The sequence below is a fragment of the Ailuropoda melanoleuca genome, chromosome 2 (assembly GCF_002007445.2).
Source record: "Ailuropoda melanoleuca isolate Jingjing chromosome 2, ASM200744v2, whole genome shotgun sequence".
Classification (NCBI taxonomy): domain Eukaryota; kingdom Metazoa; phylum Chordata; class Mammalia; order Carnivora; family Ursidae; genus Ailuropoda; species Ailuropoda melanoleuca.
In genome coordinates, this window is record NC_048219.1 from 16733824 (window position 1) to 16757396 (window position 23573).

Below are 23573 nucleotides of genomic sequence, written 5' to 3' on the forward strand. Positions count from 1 at the left end.
TCTCCACTTCCTGGTGTTCACACCCTTGTGTTCCCTCCCACACTGTATCAGGTTGGTCTGCGCGATCAACAGCACATGGTAGAAGTGATGATGTGTCACTTCTGAGGCCAGGCCTCCAAAGACAGTGTTTTATAGTAAGTTTGCCTTGTTCTCTCTCGGTGCCGACAGAATTACTCCGGGGGAAGCCATAGCTATGTCTTGAGGACACTCAGGCAGCCCCGGGGCAAGGAACGAAGGCTACCTGCCAACAGCCTTGTGCGTGAGCCACCTTGGACTCAGATGCTGCAGCTCCCATCAAGTCCGCAGGTGACGCCAGCCCCAGCCAACAGCTTGACTACAACCTCACGAGAACCCTGAGCAAGGACCACCGGGCTAAGCTGCTGCTAGATTCCAGCCCCACAGAGACAGTGAGATAATTAATGTTTGTTGCTTTAAGCTGCTAAGTTAGTTGGGGTAATTTGTGACACAGCAATAGATAACTAATGTGCCATAAGACTCCCATGCCTTTGGTTTCCTACCTAGGTGGGTGATCCTTTGGTGATCTTTTTAAGAGATAGTCAAAATATTTTATAACCAGTTCAGAAATGACATTGGCTGCAAACAGCTGGCCCCGCCCTAACAGCCCTGAATTCAATCGTTCAATTATAGGCACATTTAAATATTTTTAGAAAGATTTTATTAATTAATTAATTAAATTTGAGAGAGCAAGAGAGCAAGGGGAGGGGCAGAGAGAGAGAAAGCATCGCCAGCAGACTCAGTGCTGAGCACAGAGCCGGACGCATGGCTCCATCTCGTGACCCCGCGGTGATGACCTGAGCCGAAACCAGGAGTTCGAGGCTTAACTATCTGAGCCACCCAGGTGCCCCAATTATAGTCGCATTTATTGACACCCACTTGGGGGTGGGGGGGACACCAAAATAAAGCAGGAGATTCTCATTTGGGCTATGGGAGAAAGAGCCATGAACCTGACTGTGGTGTACGGGAGAGAGTGATCTGTCCCTCACGCTGTACCACGTTCTGAGGGAGCCTAGTTGAGGAAGTTGTTTTGAGAGAAGTCTTGACAGGACCTCAGCAGACAGAGGGGAAGGCGGGCAGCAGGAAAAATGAGAGTGGTGGACGGAATGGTGTAGAGGTATTGGCCCTGGGTCGGGTGGGCTGTGGAGGGGGCTGGGGTGCAGAAGGAAGAATAATGGGAGGGCTGAGGCTAGGGTCTGAGTCACCCCCTTCCTCCTCCAGCTCACACCCTCTCTTATCTCCTCTTCTTCCTCCCACTCCCACCCACCCTCCCTTGCTAGTTCCAGATGGGAACATTGAGTCCACGCCAAGAGCACTGCTGGGAGAAGCTTGCCTTCTGATGGACTCGGGCCGCGGAATCTCCCCGCAGGGTGGTCTTCATGTGGGAGGGGTCTACAGGGAGACACTGGTACCCCAGGATGGAGCTGATCTCAGGCCTGCTCACTACAGGCATTGCCATTGACATTTCTCGAGGGGACTGTCAGTCAGTCAGTCGATACAATCGTGAGGAAGGCAAGCAGGACAATATAAGTTCAGTTTAAAAGTCTTCTATTTATTTGAATGGCTTTTAAGAGGCAGAAGCCCATGTTGTGAAAGTCAATTATAGGACAAGCATGAGGAATGAGAGGCATCCACAGTGACCGGGTAACTGCTGGGAGCCAGACCGAGCGGGGGCGGGGGTGCGTGGGGAGGGCAGATCGCAGAGCGGAGTAGGTATGAGCGGTCTTACCTCCCCTTCAGACAAGGGAGCTCACACAGATGGAGAAACACATGCTCCAACCCTCGAAGGAGGCACTTAAGAGATTCACCGTAGGAGGTTAGGTTGTAAGGAAGACCAGGGCAGCCCGTGTTTTGCAAAAGATATAAATAGACCTATGAAGATATAAATAGGGCTTCTGACAGGTAGATACAAGCATGCTCGTGTAAGGCTTCACTTTCATTCTTGTTCCACACTGGGGGGACCGAGATGCTTTTAAGTAGAAACCAGAAGCTAAAGATCCGTGTGTTAATAAAGGAATTTGTATGTACACAGTTTAGAACACACAGGGATGAACTCGGCTACCTCTGAGGTCTCTTAGAGACCCCAGACTCTGTGAGCCTGAGGGCAATACCCTCACACGCTCAGCTGGTTCTGAAGAACTCAGTTCACGGGGCCTGGGCCAGCGGGGGCAGACAGGAGACTCCAGGGCTGGCGTTAGCGTGCAAGATGTGTTTTGTTTGGCCTGCACAATGCTTCCTAAATTCAAAATAGTTGCCAACATTTGAAAGTCCAGATTTTTAGCTTCCCTTGAAAAATGGGGTGGAATATCTGGCAGCAGCACCGCACATTCCCACGTGGCAGCAAGCGTGTCAGACAACAGCATATGTGCGCTCCATTGCCCTCAAGACCCGGCTTCATCCGCTCGCTCACTTACGTGTCCTGCCTGGCCCTGGGAGTCATCAGAGTTTGTGACCAGGCTCAGGCATCTAGTCTGCAGTGACCTCATGATTTTCTACTTGGTGGCAGCTCCAAGCTCAGCCTTGAGGCCTTTCCCCTAATTCTGTGGTAGACCCATCTTACCAATGGGCCCATGAAGGCATCTACGCCCACAGGCCAGGAGTGTGGGAGGCAGTAATCCTAGTCTGTAGAACCTCAGTTTGTCTACAGAGACCGCTCACTCTGCAAAGATGTGTAACTGGAAAGTTGCCAGCCATGCTTCTCTTTCATAAATTCAGTCCCGAGGGCATCAAGGAGATACTTCCTGATCAAGGTCAAGGGTTATTCACTTCTGGGCCAGAACAGAACACCCAAGCAGAGGAAGGAATCCAGGCCTAGGCTGGGCTAGGCCAGGGAGGCAGGGAAGAAGGCAACTTTTCTAGCCATGACTGGGAGATGACCAGGGCAGCCATGGGAGGTTGGCAGGTCTTACAGGTGTTTAGAAAGCTCCACTCAAGTCATAGTATGAATGACTCCACCTGGACCTGTGCAGTATACAGTCTACCCAACTGCACATGTTGGCCCTGGGACAATCAGCAGGAAGAAAGAAAGAAGTGGAGATCGTGAGACAGGTGCAGCCAAAAGCGGTGTCCTATCACACATTCTGCCACTTCCTTTCCAAGGCTGCAGGGGGTAGGGCTGGGAGGCAGAGGGTTAAGAGCCAAGACCTTGTTGGCTAATGCCAGAAAAAAAGATAGGGAACTTGGCCTCAGTGGCCCCCATGCTGCACATATGCAAATGCCCATGAGATGACGGGAATGGCCAGAAGCAGTCCCACGAAACAGGGCTGGCCATAAGTACGTGGGCCCAGGATCCTTAGTTAACAGAGATAACCATCCTGTCCACTGTACATACACACACACACACAGAGTTGTCAGCAGAGATATGTGACCCATTACACACCCACATAAACACGGACACATGCAGTTTTCACCCTGTTGCACACACTTGTATGAATGTGTCCATACACACAGTCACAGTGGTTGCTGGTAAGAGCAATCAGCTTGTCACACAGGAAATTTTCAGAGCACCTATAGGGCTTTTAGGCTAAGCTACCCACAGGAGTCTAGCACAGCACTAAGTACCATAGGAGATAAAATAACCAGTGGAGAAAACCACCAACTTTGGCCAGTGGCAGAGTGCTGGCCTCTAGCGCCACCTACTGATGGGAGCGGTTTTCGTGCTTCGCCTTGAGACGGTGAAACCCAGAGAACACAGACCGTTTCCTAGGCACCCAGTCTGGGCAAGCTGCCAGCCCCAGGATGCCATCCTCCCTCCTCTTTATTTCCTGCCCAAGTCAGGTGAGACCCCCACATCCTGATTGGTACCGCGGCATCAGAGAATGAACATTCAGCGCCTTGCGTGTCCTCTGGAAAGCAGTACCCAATACCCATAGGGTTGTCAAAATAGGGTATCATCTTCTGTGCCAACTCCGGCTTGCTGGTAGGGGCTGCCTGGAATTCTAGGTTGAGAAGGATTCTGAGGCCAAGTCTGGGCGTAGGGGCCAAGAGTATCATGATGGAACAGTGATGTCTACAGGTGGGACCACTTCCACGCTTGTCTTTCTTGCAGTGGATCCTGGAACCTGGGTAAATGCCTATATCTGCAGGGTCCTAGATGTCTCCTGATCCACAATTCCACCACGAGGGTATGTGTGTTGCTCACACCCGCGCAGCACAAGAAGATCGCCATTCTGACTTTCACTGGAGTTTTAGCTCTTTCTTGATCAGTAACTTCTGGGCCAGCAAAAGCCCTGGCTGGAGCTGTCTTCATGAAGAACTTGTTCTTGCTTCCAGGGAGAGCATATGGATGACGTGTTAGACTGGAGTGCTAAAGTCAACGTCAGGCACTCCATTTTATCCAAAACCAATATTTAGCTAAAGCCCATCCATCTACCAGCACTTGTCACTTCCCAAGAGGCCCCATGAGGGCAATGACGAGCTGAGAACAGCAAAGCCGCGCCAAGCAAGTGCTGGACAGCCATCTGGGCTCAGCCCTAGCCAGGGGTCTTGCTCCCTGCCCCTCACCCATCAGCTGAGGAGGGCACACTCAAGTCAACTTTATGAGTCAACAACATTTCCAATTACAACAGGCCCCGGGGCACTGGGAAATAGTCAAAACTTGAAATCTGAAATCCTCCGATGCCAAGGATCTTGTTGTGTGCAACATCACGGTACTCAGCTAGTGCCTGCAATTTTCTGCAGCCCCAACGATGCCCATAGATGGGCATGGAGCCCACACACGCTGCCCCCTTGGCACTGAAACAAGCCTCTGCCGCCAGTGCTCAGGTGGCTATGAGCTGGGCTCTCGCATTGAGGGGCAGGCTGCGGATGTTTGGTTAGCCCAGGGTCAGATAAATATTTTCAGCTACTTGGTCTCTGTTGAAACAACTCAACTCTGCTGTTGTGTACAAAACCAATGGGCATGGCTGTGTTCCGACAAAAGCTTCTTTACAACAACAGGTGGTGAGCTAGATTTGGCCCATAATTTGCCAAAGCCTGCATGAGCCCCATACAAGGGCCTTCAAACTGGGTTCCAGAGAACTTGGGTGGTGCTTCAGCCGCTCTGCAAATGTTTGGCTCTAACTTCCAGCTATTTAGGAAATCACAACAGAAATGCACCCACTCACGTGTTTTATAGCATTTTAACATGAAGGAGGTCAACACGTTAATTGTTGGGCAAGCTCCTTTGTCACAAAGCTTCTCTTGCCGCCTCTGCGCTGTCCGGGTTGAAGGGCACAATGGCTGAGAGCCTGGGTCCCAAGAGGCAGACACGGGCTTCAGTGCCACTCAATAGCTGTGTGACTTTGGGCAAGTTACTGTCTCTATATGAGCAAGTAGAGTGGACGATAGCCATTGTGCTGGTGCAGGCTCCTGGATGCCCCTTTTTGCTGACTTGTGGGCAGATGGCATTGTCACAGTGGAGAGAGGCCAGGGCAGTGGAGGCCACGGAGGGGCACTCAGAGGCTCAGGCCAGCATGATTTATCAACTGTTATAGAGGTATTTCAATGTTGTAATCACCAGTTTGGTGTACGGGTGCCCAGCAATCACACCAGTTGAATATCATTATGATGCCAGATCCATCTCGGATTTGAGCTTCTCGCTGGTTCTGGTTTCTCCTGGTGTTGCCTGCTGCACCCCTGCCATTCTGACTGGGCACTCGGGGAAGGGAGGGAGCAGCTCTGCAATGATCTTAGCAGTCTCAGTGTCTCGGACCAGGGCTTGGTCTCCTGCTAAGTGGCAGTTTTCACTGGGTCTGGGACTTTGGGGGCAAGCATTTCCTGGGAAGCATTCTGAGGGACTTGTTGGGGCACGGTGCTTGGGGCTCCTGGGGTCCAGCATTTCAGGAGCTGGGGCCCCCCTGCCCTAGTGCTGCAGTCCAGTACGGGCTCTGAGGCTCACCTGGTGTTTTAATTTGCCCAGCGATCCAATAAACAATGCTCCTCACCACTGGAAAGAATCAGAACGTGCGTCTGGCCGCTGCCTCGCCTGCCTCCGGGATTCTGGCCTGTTACTCCAGCCACTGAGAGCTTTTTCCCAGGCCTGAGATGCTCATTTACAGTTTCAGTAATAGAATCGGACCCTAGTGTCTCGCACTGCCCAGGGCTGTCTATGTCTATTACCGGGGCTCCTGTGAAATCCACAGCTTTTACTGCACCTTATCTTTCTGCTACCAGCATCATATTCTTCTGCTTCCTGAGAGACCTGGAAGAATCAGGGCTGTTTATCACTAGGTCCTGGAGGCAGGACCTCTTGGTTCCCAGGATCCCTGGGGTTTATCTTAATTAGGCGCCATCTGGTGCCCAAGGTACATATCTATTCTGGCCACGCAGACTATACCATGCAATGAACCAACCTCGACTGCGCCAGCTTTGCGGGCTGCTTATGGCTATGGTTGGCTCTGTGAGCCCTAGAGGCTCATCCAAGGGGGTGATTCTGACGGGGGGCGGGGAGGACAGAGGGCCTTTCATGGCTCAGCCAAGATCAAAGATGACTCTCTCCCTCCCTTTCTTTCCTAGAGGCTGTTCTTGCATCTCCCAGTATCTCTGGCCGGGCTTGGAGCAGAAGGAGGAGCTCAAAACGAGCCCCCTGCCCTGAGGCCTCTTCTGTTGGCCAGAAGGATCCTGGCTGTGGATGGAAAGACCTGTACAAATTCATCATCACATACTCCTCCTGTGATAAGGCGATGAGTGGTGGGGTCTGCCCCAGAAACTCAGCATGGCCTTGACCTTCCCCCCAGGCCCAGCTTCCCACACAGAGACTGAAAACCCAGCCCGGCACTCCTCTTCTGGCCTTAACTGTTTTGCTCAGTTTGAGCAGTCTTGGAGGAAACTTTTCCCTTCATCTTGGAGGAAACTTTCTGCAACTATTATCCTGCCCTACACTGCCCAGAACTTGCACCCATTCCGATCCTGTGCTGAGTCCACAAAATGACAAAGGTCAGGCCCCAGGTAGCCCTTCACCTCCTTTTCCCACCCTCAGCAGCAGTCCAGCTCTCCTGCACACACGTCCAGGCTCCTGATCCCCTGTGACGGTACCTTTGGCTTTCTTCACAAAGTGCTTGCTTACAGCTGGGATGCCCTAGGAGCCAGGCAATCAGTCGCGCTCACAGACGGCTGCTCACCCTTTCTGGGTCTTCCTGAGGGACCAGCCGTCAGTGCTCCCACCCTCCCTTCATAAGGAGAGCCAGGCTTGTTAGCAAAAGAGGAAGCTGATGCACCAAAGAGTGAGAGTTCTTCCCTAGAAGTGGTCACAAAGGGGCTGCAGAGGCTCCTGCAAGGTGGAGGATTCACTGGTGCGTTGCAGGGGAGGCCATCTCATTCTGGGGTCCCTTACACAGCATCCCAGTGACAGAGAGCTCAGTACTTCCACTCACAGTCCCACAGCTGGAGAATCTCGCTAGTGCACCTCTCAGCTCCTTCCTGTCTAACAGGTCACTGCCTCAGACCAGACTTTCCCACGTCACCCTGAGCAGGCCTTCCCTCGGACACAAGCAGGACACCCTCCCACTTCAGCCACTGGGCTTTCTTCCCCTGCATCTGGGCCCACAACAGCGAACCCCAACGCTCTACCTCTTCCCCACTGGCAAAGCTGCTTGGCAGCACACAGTAACTGAAGGACTGAGTGCCGAGATGAGGGGATTGGCAGGCAGGAACAACCCAACTTTGGCTAAAAGCAAAAGCCAAGAGAGCCCTGAGCGGGCGGTCCCGAAAGCTCCTCCCGGGAATGAGCTTGCAGTGCCCCCTGCTGGCGGAAGGAGAGATTGCGTGCAGGTTAAATTCGCTCCTCTCTCCCTCCACAATCCCTGCCGCTGGCGGCGGACCCCTGATGGGTGGTGACTCACAGTAGAGGATCACCGGCAAGCAGATAGGTCATCTTGTCCGGTGGTTTCCAAACGTGCAGAATTAGAGGTAGGGCTGCTGCGGAGGATTGTGCATTTTGCCCATTTGACAAAGGCTTCCAAGCCGAGGAGCCCGTGGGGCTGAGATTCAGGCTACGTGCTGCTGAGCAAGCCGCGTACCCCAGTTTGGCTGTCTTTTTGGAATTCATTCTCGAGACAATGTTCTCCTCCAATTGCACAAAGGTACCATATGGTCTAGTGGCAGCCCTGGCACAGGGCAATCTTACTGAACCACGCTTCTGCAGCTCCAGGGGAGTTTGAAAACCACCTGCAAGACGCCAGAACTGAGGTCCCTGAGAGGGAGGGACTTACCCAAAGTCATCAGTTCATGCCGGGACAGAGCTGAGAAGCTGGATGCCTTCTCTCTCAAAGCCAAGTTTTTGCACCACACTGAGCTAGTCTTCATCCCAAGCCTCCTTGGAGGCACCCTGACCCCTCTGACACTGTCACCCTCATTCCCACCAACTCCCCCCCTGAAGCCCAGCTACTCTGCAGTCTTACTTTCCTGGCCGACAGCATGGCACAGTGTTTGGCCAAAAGGAGGGCTGGTGAGGATGCCGGCTCGGTCTGCATGATTCCCTGCAAGTACCTCACTCATAGGGATGGGGGCAGACGTGCAGAAGGACAGAGCGGAGAGGAACTAGAAGGGTCCACTGGACGACCTGGTGGAGCACGGACAGGGAGCTGTGGGGGGCACTGTGGGTGTCTCTGCTACTGCGCGCTGGGGGGGGCCTGCTTCATAGGCGCCGTCTGCTGGGGCGTCTGTGCCACACCGTAAGGCACATGCGCGGCCACCGTGCCCATCTCCTGAGCCCCGGCCACATGGAACATCTGGTCATCGAAGAAGATGTGTGGACGGATCTTCTCAAGGAGGGGGCCCTTGGGCGCTCCTGCGAGAAACAAGGCCTCATCCGTCTCCAGGCCCCAGCTGCGCAGGGTCTTGAGAGCCCGGGCCCCTGAACTGGCTGCGCTGCGCGCTGTCACCAAGTAGGTGCGGATCGGACACTCCAGCCGCAGGCCTTTGGAGTAGAACTTCTTCTGCAGCCTACCCAGCGCCTCCAGAAAGCCCTTCAGGGGGCCCTATGAGAAGGCAAGGGAACACGGTGAACTCCTCTGTCTCCCAAACGTTTGTCCCCTCTCCCGTGGGGCTCCTCCCAAAAGCACGAGTGTCTTGCTGTTTGGGATGGGAAAGCTTCTGGAGAGCCCTAGACCTCCCAGCTCTGCTCCACCTGCTAGGGCCGCTGTGTGCATCAGCGGGACTGTGGGTACCTCTGTCGGTCTGGGGGTCCGTACTGCTGTGATTGGGGATGTCTGGGTCAGAAAACCATCCCAGGGCAACTGTTACTATGTATGTCCATCCACGTGCCCTCCAGGGATGTGGGTGTCTGTCGTGCAGCTGTGTGAGTGTGGCCTTCTGCGCTCATCAGCAGGGGTGATAACGAAACTATTTAGTAACAACGGCACGTACACCCTCCAATCAGAACGGACCCCGGCTGCAAACAACTGGGACCAACCAACCAATGCGTACCTGCCGAATACCGACCCTGCCCCTGGGGCACAGGTGGCTCAGGGCATCATGCTCCAGCTCTCTAGGGCCAGGGGAAGGACCTACTCTCTCCCGCGCTAGAACAACCAAGCCTAATGAGGATGTGGGAATAAGGAACCAGATGCTGATGAAGAAGAAAGCGGCATCAGCAGCTGGAGATCAGGGCAGGTGGGCTTCTAATCTTAGAAGCCCACCTCATCCCTCCCTGGCTGGGTGACCTGGAGCGAGTAGTGGTCTCCTGGGCCTCTGCCTGCCACTGAGTGGTAAGACTGGTCCTACCCTGGATTTCCAGAGATCTCTGGAGGACTCCACATGAACGGAAGTCAGATGAATACCCAGAAGCCACAACTAAAGCCTGCTGAGCTCTTGGAGGAAGAGCTTCTGGGATTATCAAGCACCCAGAGTTTCATTGAAAGCACACATAGGAGCTCCCAAGAGGTCTGTGGATCCCAACACCTCTGACCCCAGGGAATTTTCTCAGGCTCCAGGGCACATTCGACTCTTGGGGAGACTCCAAACAGTGGGAGGCTGAGCTCCCGGGTAAGGGATGGACGGCAGGGGGTAGGACGGCTGCTGTGGCCCAAAGCAGATGGGTTGCTCCAGACCCCACCGCCAGCTGGGTCTCCCTGCCCCTCGAGGAGCTGCCCAGCTTTCCCTCTCCTCCAGGGAGGGAAACAGGGGCTTCTTGAGGACCTGGGAGACGACTCAGGGGGGTGGCGAATCTCAGAGAGGGGATGAGGGTTCCAGAGAGAAGATGGCAGCTTTGGAGACAGAATGAGGCCTTCGGAGAGGGGAGGGACGCTTCAGAGGGCAGGGGAGCTTAGAGAGAGAATGAGGGCTTCAAAGGTGGGGGATAGGTCTGCAGTGAGGGGGATGAGGTTCAATGAAGGGCTAGAAGCTCATCGAGGGGGCCAGGGCTCAAGTGAGAGGGATGAGGGCTGGTGGCCTGGTGAGGGCACCTGGCTGGATTCTGGGGTGAGCTTGGGGTTTGGTTCTGGGGAAACCTGACTTGGAGTTCCAGCCAAGGGCAAGTTCTGGGGACCCGCCTCACTCCTCTCAGGGGTTCTGGGGAGTGCGTGCAGCACCTGGGCCAAAGGTTTGTTCTCGTGGGCCTTCTCATGCTCAAAGAACCTGTCCAGCCCATGGGCCTTGACGATGCGCTCCGACTCATCCGAGAAGAGCACAGCATCCCCATCGAAGGCCACGCGCAGCTGGCTCTGGGATACAGCCACGTCCCTGCTGGGGCTGAAGATGGTGGCAGCTGCGATCCCTGCGCAGAGAGAGGCAAGTGTTGTCTGCCTTCTTCTAGGCAATAGGGGCCCCTGACGCCTGCCTCAGCTGCCTGGAGCCAAGAGAAGGCCCTCTCAGACTCTCCTTGCCGCATTAGCCTCACCCAGGACTCAGGGCAAGGCCAATGAGGGCTCATATTCAGAATATTTTAAAACCGGTCAATAAGAATGGACAGTGACTTTTGCCCTGAGTAGGGCTCTGAGGCCCCTGGCCCATGTCAGGATTTCCCTCTAGTTGCTGCTTTGTGGGAAGGTCTGGGGGAGCCCCAGGAAACAGAGGTCACTCAGAGGACTCAGGGAAGCAACTGTTTATGAATCAGTATGGAGAAATTTCAATTCCTTAATACCTAGTAAGGTCATGCCAGTATGGACCAGCTGACTGTCAGTCCTGACCGGAAGGAAGGGTCCCCCAGGCCACTGTTGTCCTTCTAGGAGATCCTCACAGGCACCTGATGTGGCTGTACGGGGGAGCTGGGAAGGAGCCCCGACCCCGGCTTGGCCTCAGTTACTCTCTGCTGTTGATTCCAGCAAGTAATCAACACCTTCTCTGGGCCAAAGTCAAAGTAAGGGTGTTTGAGCTCTGTGTGGAGCTGAGATCCCAGGCTGAAGTCCGTGGGCACCCCCAGTTTACTGCCACAATGGCACCAGGGTATGCCCCACTCAGGGTTCCTTGAGGCACTGTGGGTGACTGTCAGGGGCGGTACCAATGCCGTCTGACTGTGTACACGGACTCTCTGCAACCCCGGGCTTCTCCAGGAGTCAAGGATGCCTGTGGGAGCCCAGGCCCCAGACTGGAGCTGTCCTGGACAGCACAGAGCCAGCGCTGGGGCTGGAGGCCTAGGGGACTGCTGTCTACTGGTCGTCTCCCCAAAGGCTGCTTCAGCCCTGCCCTTGAGACTCCAGGCTCACAAGGGCTGGGCTAGGGCAGACTCTTGGGAGGCGAGAGCAGTGCCGGGCTCCCAGCAGCTTCAGTAGCCGGAGGATGGCCTAGGGAGGGCCAGGCCCTGGGCATCAGGTCAGGCACCTTCTCAGCGCCTGTGACACTGGAGCCAAGATGAACCAGGACCACCCAGCTCTGCGCAGGGCCTCCCTCCTGACCACCCCCTGCTCGCTAGCCTGTACTCAAACTACAGACATACAGAGGCACATGCTCAGGTCAGTGCCCAGTCCCCAACCAGAGGGTGTGACATCTGCCTGGGGAACTTGCTTCTGGTTTCTGGTTAAAGAAAGCCTGTTGCAGTCCAAAGCATTTCAGAGGAGTGAGGCATCGCAAGGAAAGAGGCCAGTCTTCTAGACAGGAGACAGCATGAAAGAGGAAGAGAAAAGTGAATTTAAAAAAAAAAAAGTAGGACGTCTGGGTGGCTCAGTCGGATAAGCATCTGTCTTCAGCTCAGGTCATGATCCCAGGGTCATGGGACCGAGTCCCTCATCAGCTCCCTGCTCTGGGGGGAGTCTGCTTCTTCCTCTGCCCCTCCCCCTACTTGTGCTCTCTCTCGCTCACTCACTTTCTCACTCTCTCTTGCAAAAATAAATTTTTAAAAATCTGAAAAAAAAAAAAACCAAAAACGGATATATTGCTGGTTGATAGAGAGAAACCTACCCGGAGTGTTCAGCCAGAGGAGCCCTCTTGGGCCGTGGGGCAGTCCCTCCTCCCCGGTGGGCCTGTTTTCTTCCATGAGCAATAGGGATACACACCCTGCCAGGAGATACCCCTGGCAACTGCTGGATACCCCCCCAACTGCCCCTTGACAGAGACCCATGGAGGGAGAGTCTCTTCGTCAGTACTTGCGGCCGGGGCTCCTGACCTCACCTCAGCACCAGCCACGCTAGCTACCGGCACGCTAGCCATTTCCCAGCCCCCGGTGTTCAGGATGAACTAGATACTGACCTTCCTCCCCACTGGCCCAGACGGGGGCAGAGGCTGCTCATGGTCACACAGGCATCAGAACTACCGACCTGGGCGATTCTTAGAAGGGAGTAGCCTTCTGGGCTGTAAGGAGGGTTTCCATGGGAAGAGAAGGCTGGGGAATGCTGTTGAGTAAAAGCATCCTTACCACGGTAGGGTGGGAGGTGGGAGAGTGGACTAGAAGGGACTAGTCTCAGAGTTTACAGGATAGGTCATATGAATTAAGGAAGGTACTCCCTTTCCAGTTACCACGGTAAACCCTAGCATCTGCTCAGAGCTTTAGGCCCAGCCCCTTCCCCCCACTTCTGGGACCGCTTTGTCAGCCTCCCCATATTCTCTGTCCCCAGCAAGACTCACCTTCATCAATGGCTTCCCGCACTTTTTCCGCATCAGCTGACAAGTAGAGGTTGGTGTGATATGCCTTGAGGTAGCAGATGGGGCTATTCCCACCTGTCATGCAGAACCGCTCAATGAACAGGTCTGGGGAGGAGGTAGAGAGTACCCAGGTGATGCCTGAGTCAACCCTCAGGGCCTCAGAGTGGTCCCTCCATGTCCAGTGGGCGCCATCTTGGTTCTGAGTGGTGATGGGGCAGCAGAGGGATTCTCTGAGTGATTTTAGACCACCCTTCCCCTCTCTGAGCCCCTCCATCCTTCATCCACGAAATAGGGATGATCAACCAGGAGTGACCGCCTGGCTCATGGTAATATCCTCTTGTCAGATAATCACAGTGGGTAATTATCTGTGATTACAAAAGGTGGGTCTCCAGTCAAAGCCTGGCCCTCCTGGCCATAGCTGATTGGATAGGGGCAGACACCGGACCCAAGCTGGGCCAATCAGATCCTCTCCAAGCCTGGGCTGATAGTCACCTAGTACCCCTGGGTGTACAGGCTGGAAAAGATTGCTGGTTGGTAAGTGGCTGCTGCTCTGAGCCCACGGAGTTACTCCATCGCTACCTCAGCCCCTCATGTGGGACAATCTCTGGAGGGCCCTGCTCCAGTACGGTGGGTGGTGTCTCCTGACTACTCCATGCCTATGTCCTAAGGTAGTTAAATATTTTGAGTATCATCCCTGCTCCCAGCAATTTGAAATTCGGATTACAAAAATGCCACTGAACTCTGTTGGTTACTTAAAACAAGAATTTGTAAACTTATAAATTTTGGCCATATTCAGGAAAAGCAGAGCAACCTAGTATGGGAAGAGAGATGGGGGTGGGGGATGGAAACAGATTTGCTGAGAGAAGCAGAAATAAGGGCTCAAGTGGCCCCACGAGAGGTTTCCAGTACGTGGATTCAGGCCGCCGGGGACCCAATTTTACTTCCTGCCCTGTGGTTGTAAGAGCACCCCTTTAACCTGGTAAGAAATTACCATATTCTCTTCCGTGTAAGCTGGCTCTGGAGGGTCTATTACTTTCGATCAAGAGTTTGGACTAAGACACAAAGTCTCTTCACTCTGACAACTGCACCTGCTTCTCCTAACAGCCTTGTGAGGCCTGTGAGCTCTACTGCAGATAGAGAAACTGAGGCACAGAGGCAGCAAGTGCCCTGCCCAATACATAGGCAGCAGGTCCCGTGCGGTGGTGTGCTGGAGCTGGCTTATACCAGCTTGCAGAAGCCAAATGTTAAACATTCAGGGATTTTTTTAGACTGTCCAACTGTTGATAACTTGAAATCAGCCATGGTAGGATATTCACATCCTAAGATGATGATGCTACCATCAGGGTTTTGGGGTTTTTTTCTTTTGGTTTGTTTTGTTTTCATAAGGAACCGGTTTACCAGCGTACCTTTGGGTTTCAGGTTCTGGTTGGTATTACCTACCTTCTACAGCGGTGCGGCCCCATCCCCAAGCGTCTAGAGGGCTGTCCTGTGACCAAGCCCCTGATGCTCACCGTAGTGGTTGATACTGTTGATCAGGCGGACACCCACTTGAGCGTGGTTGTTGGTCACAAGGACGATGTCGAAGATGTCCTCACTATCGGGGTACAGCTCCCGCAGCCGTCGGTTCACAGCCTCCAGAGCCTGGATAGGAGAGGGGACCCTCCTGCTCAGACCTCCAGGGACTGACACCTGGAGTTGATAGCCAGCGCTGGGGAGGAGACGGGAGCTGGGATCTAATGGGGGCCGAGAGGAATGGTCAGGGGCTGGCCGCGGACGTGGACCATCTCATCCTGACCTCAGCCATGGTGCTGGTTGGTTGCTGCAGAGGGGCGCCTCCCTACAGCGTGAGCGGGGGCCGAAATCCAGCCCAGCTCCACTCACCAGGCGAGGCACCTGGCGTGGGGCTGCATGAGCGCAGAGGACAGGGAGGCTTCTGCCCACAACGGCTCCGTCCCCTTGCCAAGCCCTGTTCCTGCGGGCTGGCATCTGCCCAGAGGGGGCCCCATTTCCTTCTTCAAACACCCAGGGGGGCTTTTTCTAATCCCCCCAAAGGCACTATACGGCACCCACCTTCACAAAGGGGAAGGCCGGCCCGGGGCTGAAGGGCTCGTTCTCGTGCTCCAGCTGGTAGCGCACATACTCCTCCACGCCCTGCTCCGTGTAGATACGCTGCTCCTCGTCCATGCGGAACAAGGCTCGGGAGGACACAGCAATGGTGACAGCATTCTGAGGCTTGGGCTGCGGGGGTGCAGGAGGAGGGCTGTTACTCACACTCCCTGAAGCAGGTCTCATGCGCCAGCCTCTCTGGGTGCCCAGCCTTGGGCAGGGGCAGACCTGGGTCAGGACCTCCTCCATGCAGGACCCAGCCAGGAACTGAGGGAGAGGGTGGCTCCCTACCAAGGAGCACAATCTGGTGGGAGGACATGTCCTCAGGGAGTTTGCAATCTAGTCGGCCATCTGGACACGATGGAAAAATGAATACAGTGTATGTAGCCAGAGTGTGACTGACACTCAAGATGGTCTCCAGATGGTTTCCATGATAAAATGAGAGCTACATGCCCCTTAGGAAGAAATGGTGCCCGGACACATGGCAGTTATATAAGAAAATTTATCTCCAGCCCAGATCTTTCTCCTGAGATCCAGACTGATAGATCTAATTGCCCCAGTTGACTAACAGACACTCAAACTCAACATGACCAAGGCTGAATTCCCACCACCCCCTGCACCTCCAAACCTGGTCTCCCACCCACCTCCTCATCTCAGCTCAGCACCACCAGGAACTCAACACTGAGGCCAGAGCCCAGAAGTCAACCTCAAGTCCTCCCCCATCCTCATCTTCCCTCCCTACACCAATCAATCAATCACCAAAACCTGTCAGCTCTATAGAATCCATCCACTTCTTTGTGCCTTCCCTGCCAAAGTCCAGTCCATCACCATCTCCCACCCCAGGGCATCCATACTGTTGTCAGGGGGTGTTTCTCAAGTTCACATCTGATGATGCTCCTTCCCCTTTCAGGGGTACCCAGTCCTCTCAAACTCTGTTCCACAGCCTTGAGTATAGAGTAGGAAGCCCTTGGAGACAGACACCTACCTCTCCACACTGTTGCCTTTCTGCTACCCCGCTTTGCTCAATCTGACCTTTCTCATGTCCGAGTATCCTTTCCTGTCCGTCCCTGAGCCTCTGCACACGATGTGCCCCTCTGCCCGGCTCTTCCTCTAGCTAATTCTCCCCAACCTGCAGGTTTCAGACTACATGTCACCTGCAGGAAGCCTTCCTTTGCTCCTAGTCATTGGCTTGCTACCCCTCCATTGATTTCCCTTTTTAGTTAAATTTAGCACAGCCCTAATTGCTTATCTAACTATTTCTATTTCTAGAACAGAGTTCTGGGGAGGAAGCAGGGACCATGCTTAAGTTCCGAGGGAGCATGAACCAGGACTGTCTTGTTCATTCAGTGTATCTGCAGTGCTTAAAACTGTGCCTAGCACATAGTAGGTGCTCCGTAAATTTGTAATGCTTCTGAACTCTCACATAACCTACTTCAATGAGAAACAGTATTTGCTATGACAGATTTAACATGGAATGGAAACTCCAGGGCAGTACCCTAATCTGTTCAGATTGTTTGACATATAGTAGGTGCTCCAGGAATATTTTTTTGGGTGACGCAAATTTTACAAACATCTACTGGTTCTTTGTGCCAGGTCCCTGAGCTCTGCCTGGGAGTGGTCCTGGTAGCGACTTGCGTCCTGCCCTCAGAGTCACAACGCTGGTAGGGAAGAAAGGCCGGTAAACAAAAGGGGCTGTCATGAGAAATAGGACACAGGTGAGAGCAGAGTCTTGATGACAGGGGTTCACAGTAGGTTGTTACAGGAGAGGAAGCATTTGCGTGGAGCCCGGAAGGAAGAGTCAGGTGAAGGAAAGCATAAGGAGGTGAGCAAGTACGCAGTGCATTCACAAAGGAAAGCAGAGCCCAGGGCAGGGGGCGTGGGTGTCGATGAGCCCAGAAGAGTGAGCAGGTGCCAGGAGGCCTTCCCCAGGGCCCAGGAGGGCCTCAGAACTCCTTCACCACCTGCAGTGGAATAGGGAGAGGGCGCGCCACCACAGAGAGCAGCTGGACCCTTTAGAATCCCTGGGGTGGATCAGAATGTGGGGGTGATTCCCACTTTGCACATGATGAAACCAAGGCTCAAGTTGGGGGCAAGACTCCTAAATGGACCTCAAATTCTGGCCTGCTCCTGAGAGCACCTCGGGCCACATACTCAACCCCACTGCTTCTCTCTGGAATCAAGCCTGGGACCTAATCAGTGTACAACACTGAGTGATTACCATGTGACAGGCACCATGCTGGGGACGTGGCAGGAAACAATACAGACACGATCCCTGCCCCCATGGAGCTTATGGTCTATCCTATCCAGTAGAAATTTCTGTGATAATAGACACATTTAGTCACTTGAAATGTGACTGGTGAGACTGAGGAACTGGATTTTTAATTGTATTTAATTTTAATCAATTTATTTATTTTTTTAAAAGATTTTATTTATTTATTCGACAGAGATAGAGACAGCCAGCGAGAGAGGGAACACAAGCAGGGGGAGTGGGAGAGGAAGAAGCAGGCTCACAGCGGAGGAGCCTGACGTGGGGCTCGATCCCATAACGCTGGGATCACGCCTTGAGCCGGAGGCAGACGTTTAACCACTGTGCCACCCAGGCGCCCCTAATTTTAATCAATTTAAATTTAAGTAGCTATGAGTGGCGAGTGGCTAATGAAGCTTTAAACCCCGAAGCAGTCAATGGAAGGCCAAAGAGTTCCCCAGGCACATGCGGTAAGCCTCAGTTTGCATTTGACTTTTACCCAACCAAGATGGTGTATCTGGCCAGCAGGGTCAGGGCAAGGCAGTGGCAGGCAGGACAGGTGCCTCTTCTCTGGGGCTCGACCCAAGTACTCTCCCAGTTGCCAGCCACCCCTGTTTGTGTGATCAGGGGTTGGGTACCTCCCAGCCCCTCGGCAACTGTGAGCTTTCAAGGAAAGAAGGTAAAGTAAAAGCAAAGGGGTGAAAGAGGGCTGGCAGGGACGGTAAGGACGGGTGGGGATGGCGGAGTGGGGAGACCACTCTCATAAGCCCCGGAAGCCTACTGGGTTTACTGCCCCAGGGACACTGGCCCATCACCCCCTCAAGGACAGAGAGCCAGCTGCCCTTCTGGCCCCTTCAGGCAGGTTCCCAAGCCAGCCACTCCAGCCCAGGCAGCCAGCCAAGGCTTCACTCCTCACTTGCTGTCCTGCAGTTCTTGCCAGACTGCTGCGTTCTGGGTCCCCTCTGATTGAGCTACTCAGACCCCATCCCATCCCACCTCTGGTCATCACAAGAAAAATGTCCCAGTTGCCTTGGCCCCAGGAGTCTCTACTTCCTTCTTTTACAAATGGGCAAGTACACTCAGGGAGGGGCAGCGAATTACTCTAGGTCACACAGCAGAGTCAAGGCAGATCCAGGTACGTAAGATCCCAAGTCTCTGGCCTTTAACCTGGCTTCTGTCCACACAGCAGCACACCGCCCCCCTCCCCCATAGGCCCCTCCTTGAGAGCTCCCGGATGACCCTAATCCCTTCCATTTCAGCCACTTCCTTGGGACACTTGCCTCATGCAGCCCTCCCCTTCAGATTTGGGAGAAATGGTGAGGGAATGCCATGCCCCCAGATGGAGGTTTCTAAGGGCAGGGCTCTCTTCTTCCTCAGAATGGGGGTCCCCAGGGCAGGAGCCTTCTGCCAGCTCTGCCTGCCCTGACACTGTACAAGGAGGGTAGGGTCTTGGGGCCCAGAGGGCATGAACTGCTGTGAGAGATACAGGAAGAGCCTGGAAAGCCAGGCTCCAGCAGAGCTGAAGGGACAGGTAAAGGGCTGGCCAGAGCCGGGGAGGAGCCAAGCACTTGGAGACGCCCTGGGCCTAGTTGCACAGGGAGGTCACCCCTTCACATGCTGTTAGGCATACCTAGGAACAGTTCCTCCAGAACACAGAAAGAAGTCCCGATTCCAGACTGGGAATTGGGTCAGGGGGACCCTTCTCCTAGACCAGGGACTCAGCCTGGGAACAATGGGCTCCAGGGAGCCAGGGTCCTGCCAGTTCTCTGCCTTCCACTGGTGCTGGGGGGAGATAGGGGGCTAATGGAGGACAGCCAGCCTGCCTGAGGAGCTCTCATTTAGAACCGACATGATTCTGCCTGTTGGGCCCAAGAGAGGAATGCAGGAAAAAGCTGTTATTTCTAAACAGTCTTACTGGAAGAAGAACTGCTGGAGCAGAGAGGGACAAGATAGGTCTGGACTGAGGAGTCCTCCGACCCCGTGAGGTGAGGGATTCCTATGGGCCTTCAGGGCTTCAATATTTCACTCAGGCTCCTGGGAATGAGACTAGGCTCTGATGGGGCCCAGGAGGCCTAAAGCCCCCAAAATAGCCTGTGGGAGGAGGGGCTACTGCAGGAAGGAGTAGGGGCTGGGAGGCCGCCAGGCCCCTTGCCTCCCAGAGGACTGTGAGGCGAGGTGTGAGGCGTCAGCGGTCATGACTGACAACTAGGCCTGAGCTCCCTGGTTCCATGGTGCTTGGGGAGGAAATACACTGGTGAGCTCCTCTCACCACCCCAGCCCCAGTATCCATCTCCTGGGCCACGGCCATGACATTAGGCAAGCTTCCTCCTCAGGCAGGGACCAGCCTTCTCCCTGGTCTGCCTGCTGCCAGACCCACCGTCTCTCGTCCCTCCTCAGTGCAGCCCCAGAGTGATCGTGCTCAAATGAAATGGGACCAAGTTAATCCCCTGCTGAAAAATCCTGCTGAGGGCGCCTGGGTGGCTCAGCCGTTAAGTGTCTGCCTTCAGCTCAGGTCATGATCCCAGGGTCCTGGGATCCAGCCCTGCATCGGGCTCCCTGCTCGGTGGGAAGCCTGCTTCTCCCTCTCCCGCTCCCCCTGCTTGTGTTCCCTCTCTCACTGTCTCTCTGTCAAATAAATAAATAACATCTTTAAAAAAAATCCTGCTGAAAAATGGTTTTCAAACTTTTTTTAAAAAGTAGGTTAGCCTTTTATTTCCATGCACTCCTGGGCAGAACCCCACTATGTAAATCAGATATTACTATACTTTATTAGTATACATTTATTTTACTGGTTTACTATTTGATTCAAATGTATGACGTGTACCTGGTCTATTTATTATAATGTCAACCAATGGAAGCAGTACGGTTGTGTAGGTGATAAATTTGTAAGCAGGGCTAGGCTGCCAGTGCAGACTTAAACTTCACTATCTAGTTAATTGGCTCCTGTGTTGGTTGGTTTGTGCACAGTATTGAGAAAGTCCTGAGTCCCACCTATAAGCGGTTGCAAATGGTAAAAAAAATTTTTTTGTGTTAAACTATAAGCCTCAAGATACTCGGCAACACTAACTGCCATCAATCTCAAGGTAAACTTCTAGTAAACAGTTCACAGGGAAAGCTTTATCGGAGGTTTGGTAAAAAACAAAAAAACTAATCAGCCTGGAGCATAAATTAATATGTTGGTGGTATTGAAGATGCTAAGATGTCCACATAACACATTTGAGTGAATTGAGTTTTATTACACATTTTTAATTGTTTAAGAGGTAGTTGGAAGAAAAGAAGGAAATAAATTGGATCCACGTGTGTGCAGACTTCCAGAAACAGGGGCCCCAGTGGAACCTGGTTTTCAAACCCCTAACCCCACTGAATATCCAGACTCCTGAGTATGGCATTCAAGGCCCTATGTGGGTCTCTGGCACCCCTCCCAAAGATCTGCATTCTCCCACTCAGTTTCAAAGACATCCCCAAGCCTTCAGCCCATCCTGTTTCCCAGTCTGCCTGGGAAATGTTGCCTACTCAGGCTTTAGGGTGAGCTCAAATGCCACGTCTGCAAATCCTTCCTTAGTGAGTAGTCACTCACTCCTGTACGCGCCCTCCAGACCATGTAGGGTCTTTCATCTGAGCACTCACCACGTCCAGGGTCTCTCTCAGTGCACGGTGAGCTCCTGAGGCAGGGACTCAACCAAATTTGTCTCTCAACCCCCACTGCTGGGCAGGGCCTAGAGATACTGCAGGGAATGACTGTTGACAGGGTGGGCCTCCTGGGGAAGGGCCCTTGGAGGGAAGCAGCAGGATGCTTTTAGGTCAGGCTGGAACTGTTTGGAAGATGCCTCTGGGCCAACCTCCGTTCAGTCCCCTTCCCAAGCTCTGAGATCTGGGAAGCGGGAATGAGCAAGGCCCAGGGGACAACAGGGACATCAGGAATCTGTTCGATGGGAAGAGGAGCTCTCTCCTCTGTGAGAATCTCCCCGGGCTGAGACCACCACGGGGTTCACGGGCATATTGATGCCCACTGCGACGGGAGCAGAGCCCGGAGCTGTGGCGCAGAGTACAGCGATGGGAGCCCTGAACTCAGGGCGAAGATGCCAGCGCAGCTGCCTTCCCTTAGGACCCGGGCCGCGCAGCACCCGGAGCCCACGGCTCAGGGCCTTGAGCCAGAGCCCGAACGCAGACGCTCGGGTCCGGAGCCCGATGCCCAGATGGCAGGGACCTAAGCGCACAACGAGGAGCCGGGTTTCCAGTGTCAGGTTACCCGAGCCCGGGGCGCTTGGGCAGGCGCCGCTGACCCGCTAAGCCAACAAGTGCTGTCAGCGCGCCCCTGGCTGCTGGCTCGCGGAGGAGCTGGGCCCTGAGGACAGCATGGGGGAGGGGGATTCCTGGCGTGGAACCCGAGCCCCGGAAAAAAAACACCGGCGCAGAGCTCCCAAAATAAACGCGAGCCGGTGCCAACGGCCCGGCACCTTCTGGCGCCGAGGAGCTGCGTCCCCTCCTGAAGGGCTTCCACGGGTCCCTCTCCGGGGGCCTTACGACCCTCCGTCGGTGACCCTTCCCCTGCCCTCCTCCGTACCCAGGCCCTGCCGTTACCGATTTGGGTTTCTTCTTGGGCGCGAGATTTTCGTAGAAAGTCTTGGCCTCCTCCCAGCACGGGGCCGCCGCGGGCTCTGCCCCCCGCCCGGGCTCGCGGGGCTCCCGGAGCTCCCCGGGTTCCATGATCGGGCTGCCACCCTGCTGGCCCGAGCAGGCGGCGGCGGGGACGCGGTGCTGGCGGGGCTGGGCTGCAGGCGGGAGGCGCGTCCCGGCTGTGAGAAGGGGGCGGGCCGCGGCGGAGTGTGCGCGCGCGAGCCCGCGGGGGGTGGTGGGGGCGGGGGTTGTTAACTCCCCTTCGGCGGCGGGCGGGTTGCGGATGCTGGATGTGTCCGGGGGCAGCTGAGTCCCCAAGTGAATGCGGGGGTGGGGGGTGGTTACTAGGGAGGGTTTGGCCTCTCGGGCTCCCAGAAGCAGGGGCCCCGAAGCTGGGCTTGCGGGCCGCCGCGGATTCGGGATTTCGGGGATCGTGTTCTTCGCTCGTGCTCAAGGGCACCGAGAGAGGAGAGCACGACAACTACCCCCCCCCCGATGGTGATCCTCAAAGGAGAAAATGAAAAGCTAGCCTTCCCCTCTGGTGCCAGGACCCTGGGAATCCGATTGGCCGACCCTAGTCGGTTCTGCGGAGGGAGACGTGGTGGTGGATGGACAGCTCCGTCCTGCTCCTAGCTGGGCGCACAATAGAGGGCCCAGCTGGGCAGGTATCCCCACCAAGGCGGAAGGACCTTTGAAGTCAGTGGCGAGACCAGGTCCCCTTAGCCTGGCCGGGGACCCATACCGGAGAGACACCCAGGGACTCTGAACCCAGGCTCTTGCTGGTCTCTTGACGGCCAGTAGGGGGCGCGCGCTCACAGGTTCCACCTGCAGAACTTGGGGTGGTTATGAAGTGGCGAAGAGAGGGAGGGTAGAAAAGGAGCTTAGGAACCAAAGACTATTGGACCACCATCCTGGAGTTCCAGGGCACTGTCCCCTCTTGGTGCAGAGGCCGGGGGGCAGCCACTAATGCCACCTGTCCCAAGGTACAGGTCGGGAAGCAGACAAGGGGCATCTCTGTGTGAGCCTAGAAGTCTGCACAGGTGGGTGGGAGCAGCAGAACATTCTGGCTGAGCCTGGAGGGCATCTGACTGGAAGCGGGTACAGAATGGAGGGATATGACCCCTCCTTCATGTCCTGGGGAGAACCAACCAAACCTTGTGTGGGAGGAAGGGGGAAATAATAATAACTTTTAGGATTGGGGTATGTTTGGACTTGCCCTTCTCCAGACTTGATAGCTTCCATAGATGGCCCCAAACTCTCCAGTCTGCCTACCCTTTGGCAATGTGACTTCGACACGGAGACCTGGATGAGCCTTTGCAGGCTGCAGCTTTGTGCAACATAAGGCTAAGAGGGGGCAGAAACCCTATAAGCAGAATGAGCTGATCAGCAGATAAAGATGGGAAAAGATGTGCAGAGGGCAGCAGAGACCCCGTGAAAGAGAGACCATGCTCCTTGACAGGGAGCTGCCTCTTGTCCAGACAGCTTCCCAAGTCTCAGGTGAGGCCGGGCAATACTGTCCATCTCTACAGCCCTGTGAGATTCTCCACATCACTTTAACAAATGCCCCCCAAAAGCTGGTGGCTATTGGTTTTGTCTG

The 23573-nt window shown here is 54.6% G+C and overlaps 1 protein-coding gene across 1 annotated transcript; it reads right to left on the reverse strand.

The window, feature by feature from the left end:
* Positions 1–1600: 1600 nt before the first annotated feature.
* On the reverse strand, positions 1601–22112 carry NT5C1A (5'-nucleotidase, cytosolic IA). The gene is made up of 6 exons (XM_002930354.3): positions 21941–22112; positions 15079–15246; positions 14520–14649; positions 12991–13113; positions 10524–10708; positions 1601–8972 (listed from the first exon to the last, which is right to left on the reverse strand). The coding sequence occupies exons 1-6, from the start codon at positions 22064–22066 to the stop codon at positions 8604–8606; spliced, it is 1101 nt and encodes a 366-aa protein (XP_002930400.1). The 5' UTR covers positions 22067–22112; the 3' UTR covers positions 1601–8603.
* Between the last annotated feature and the right edge of the window lie 1461 nt (positions 22113–23573).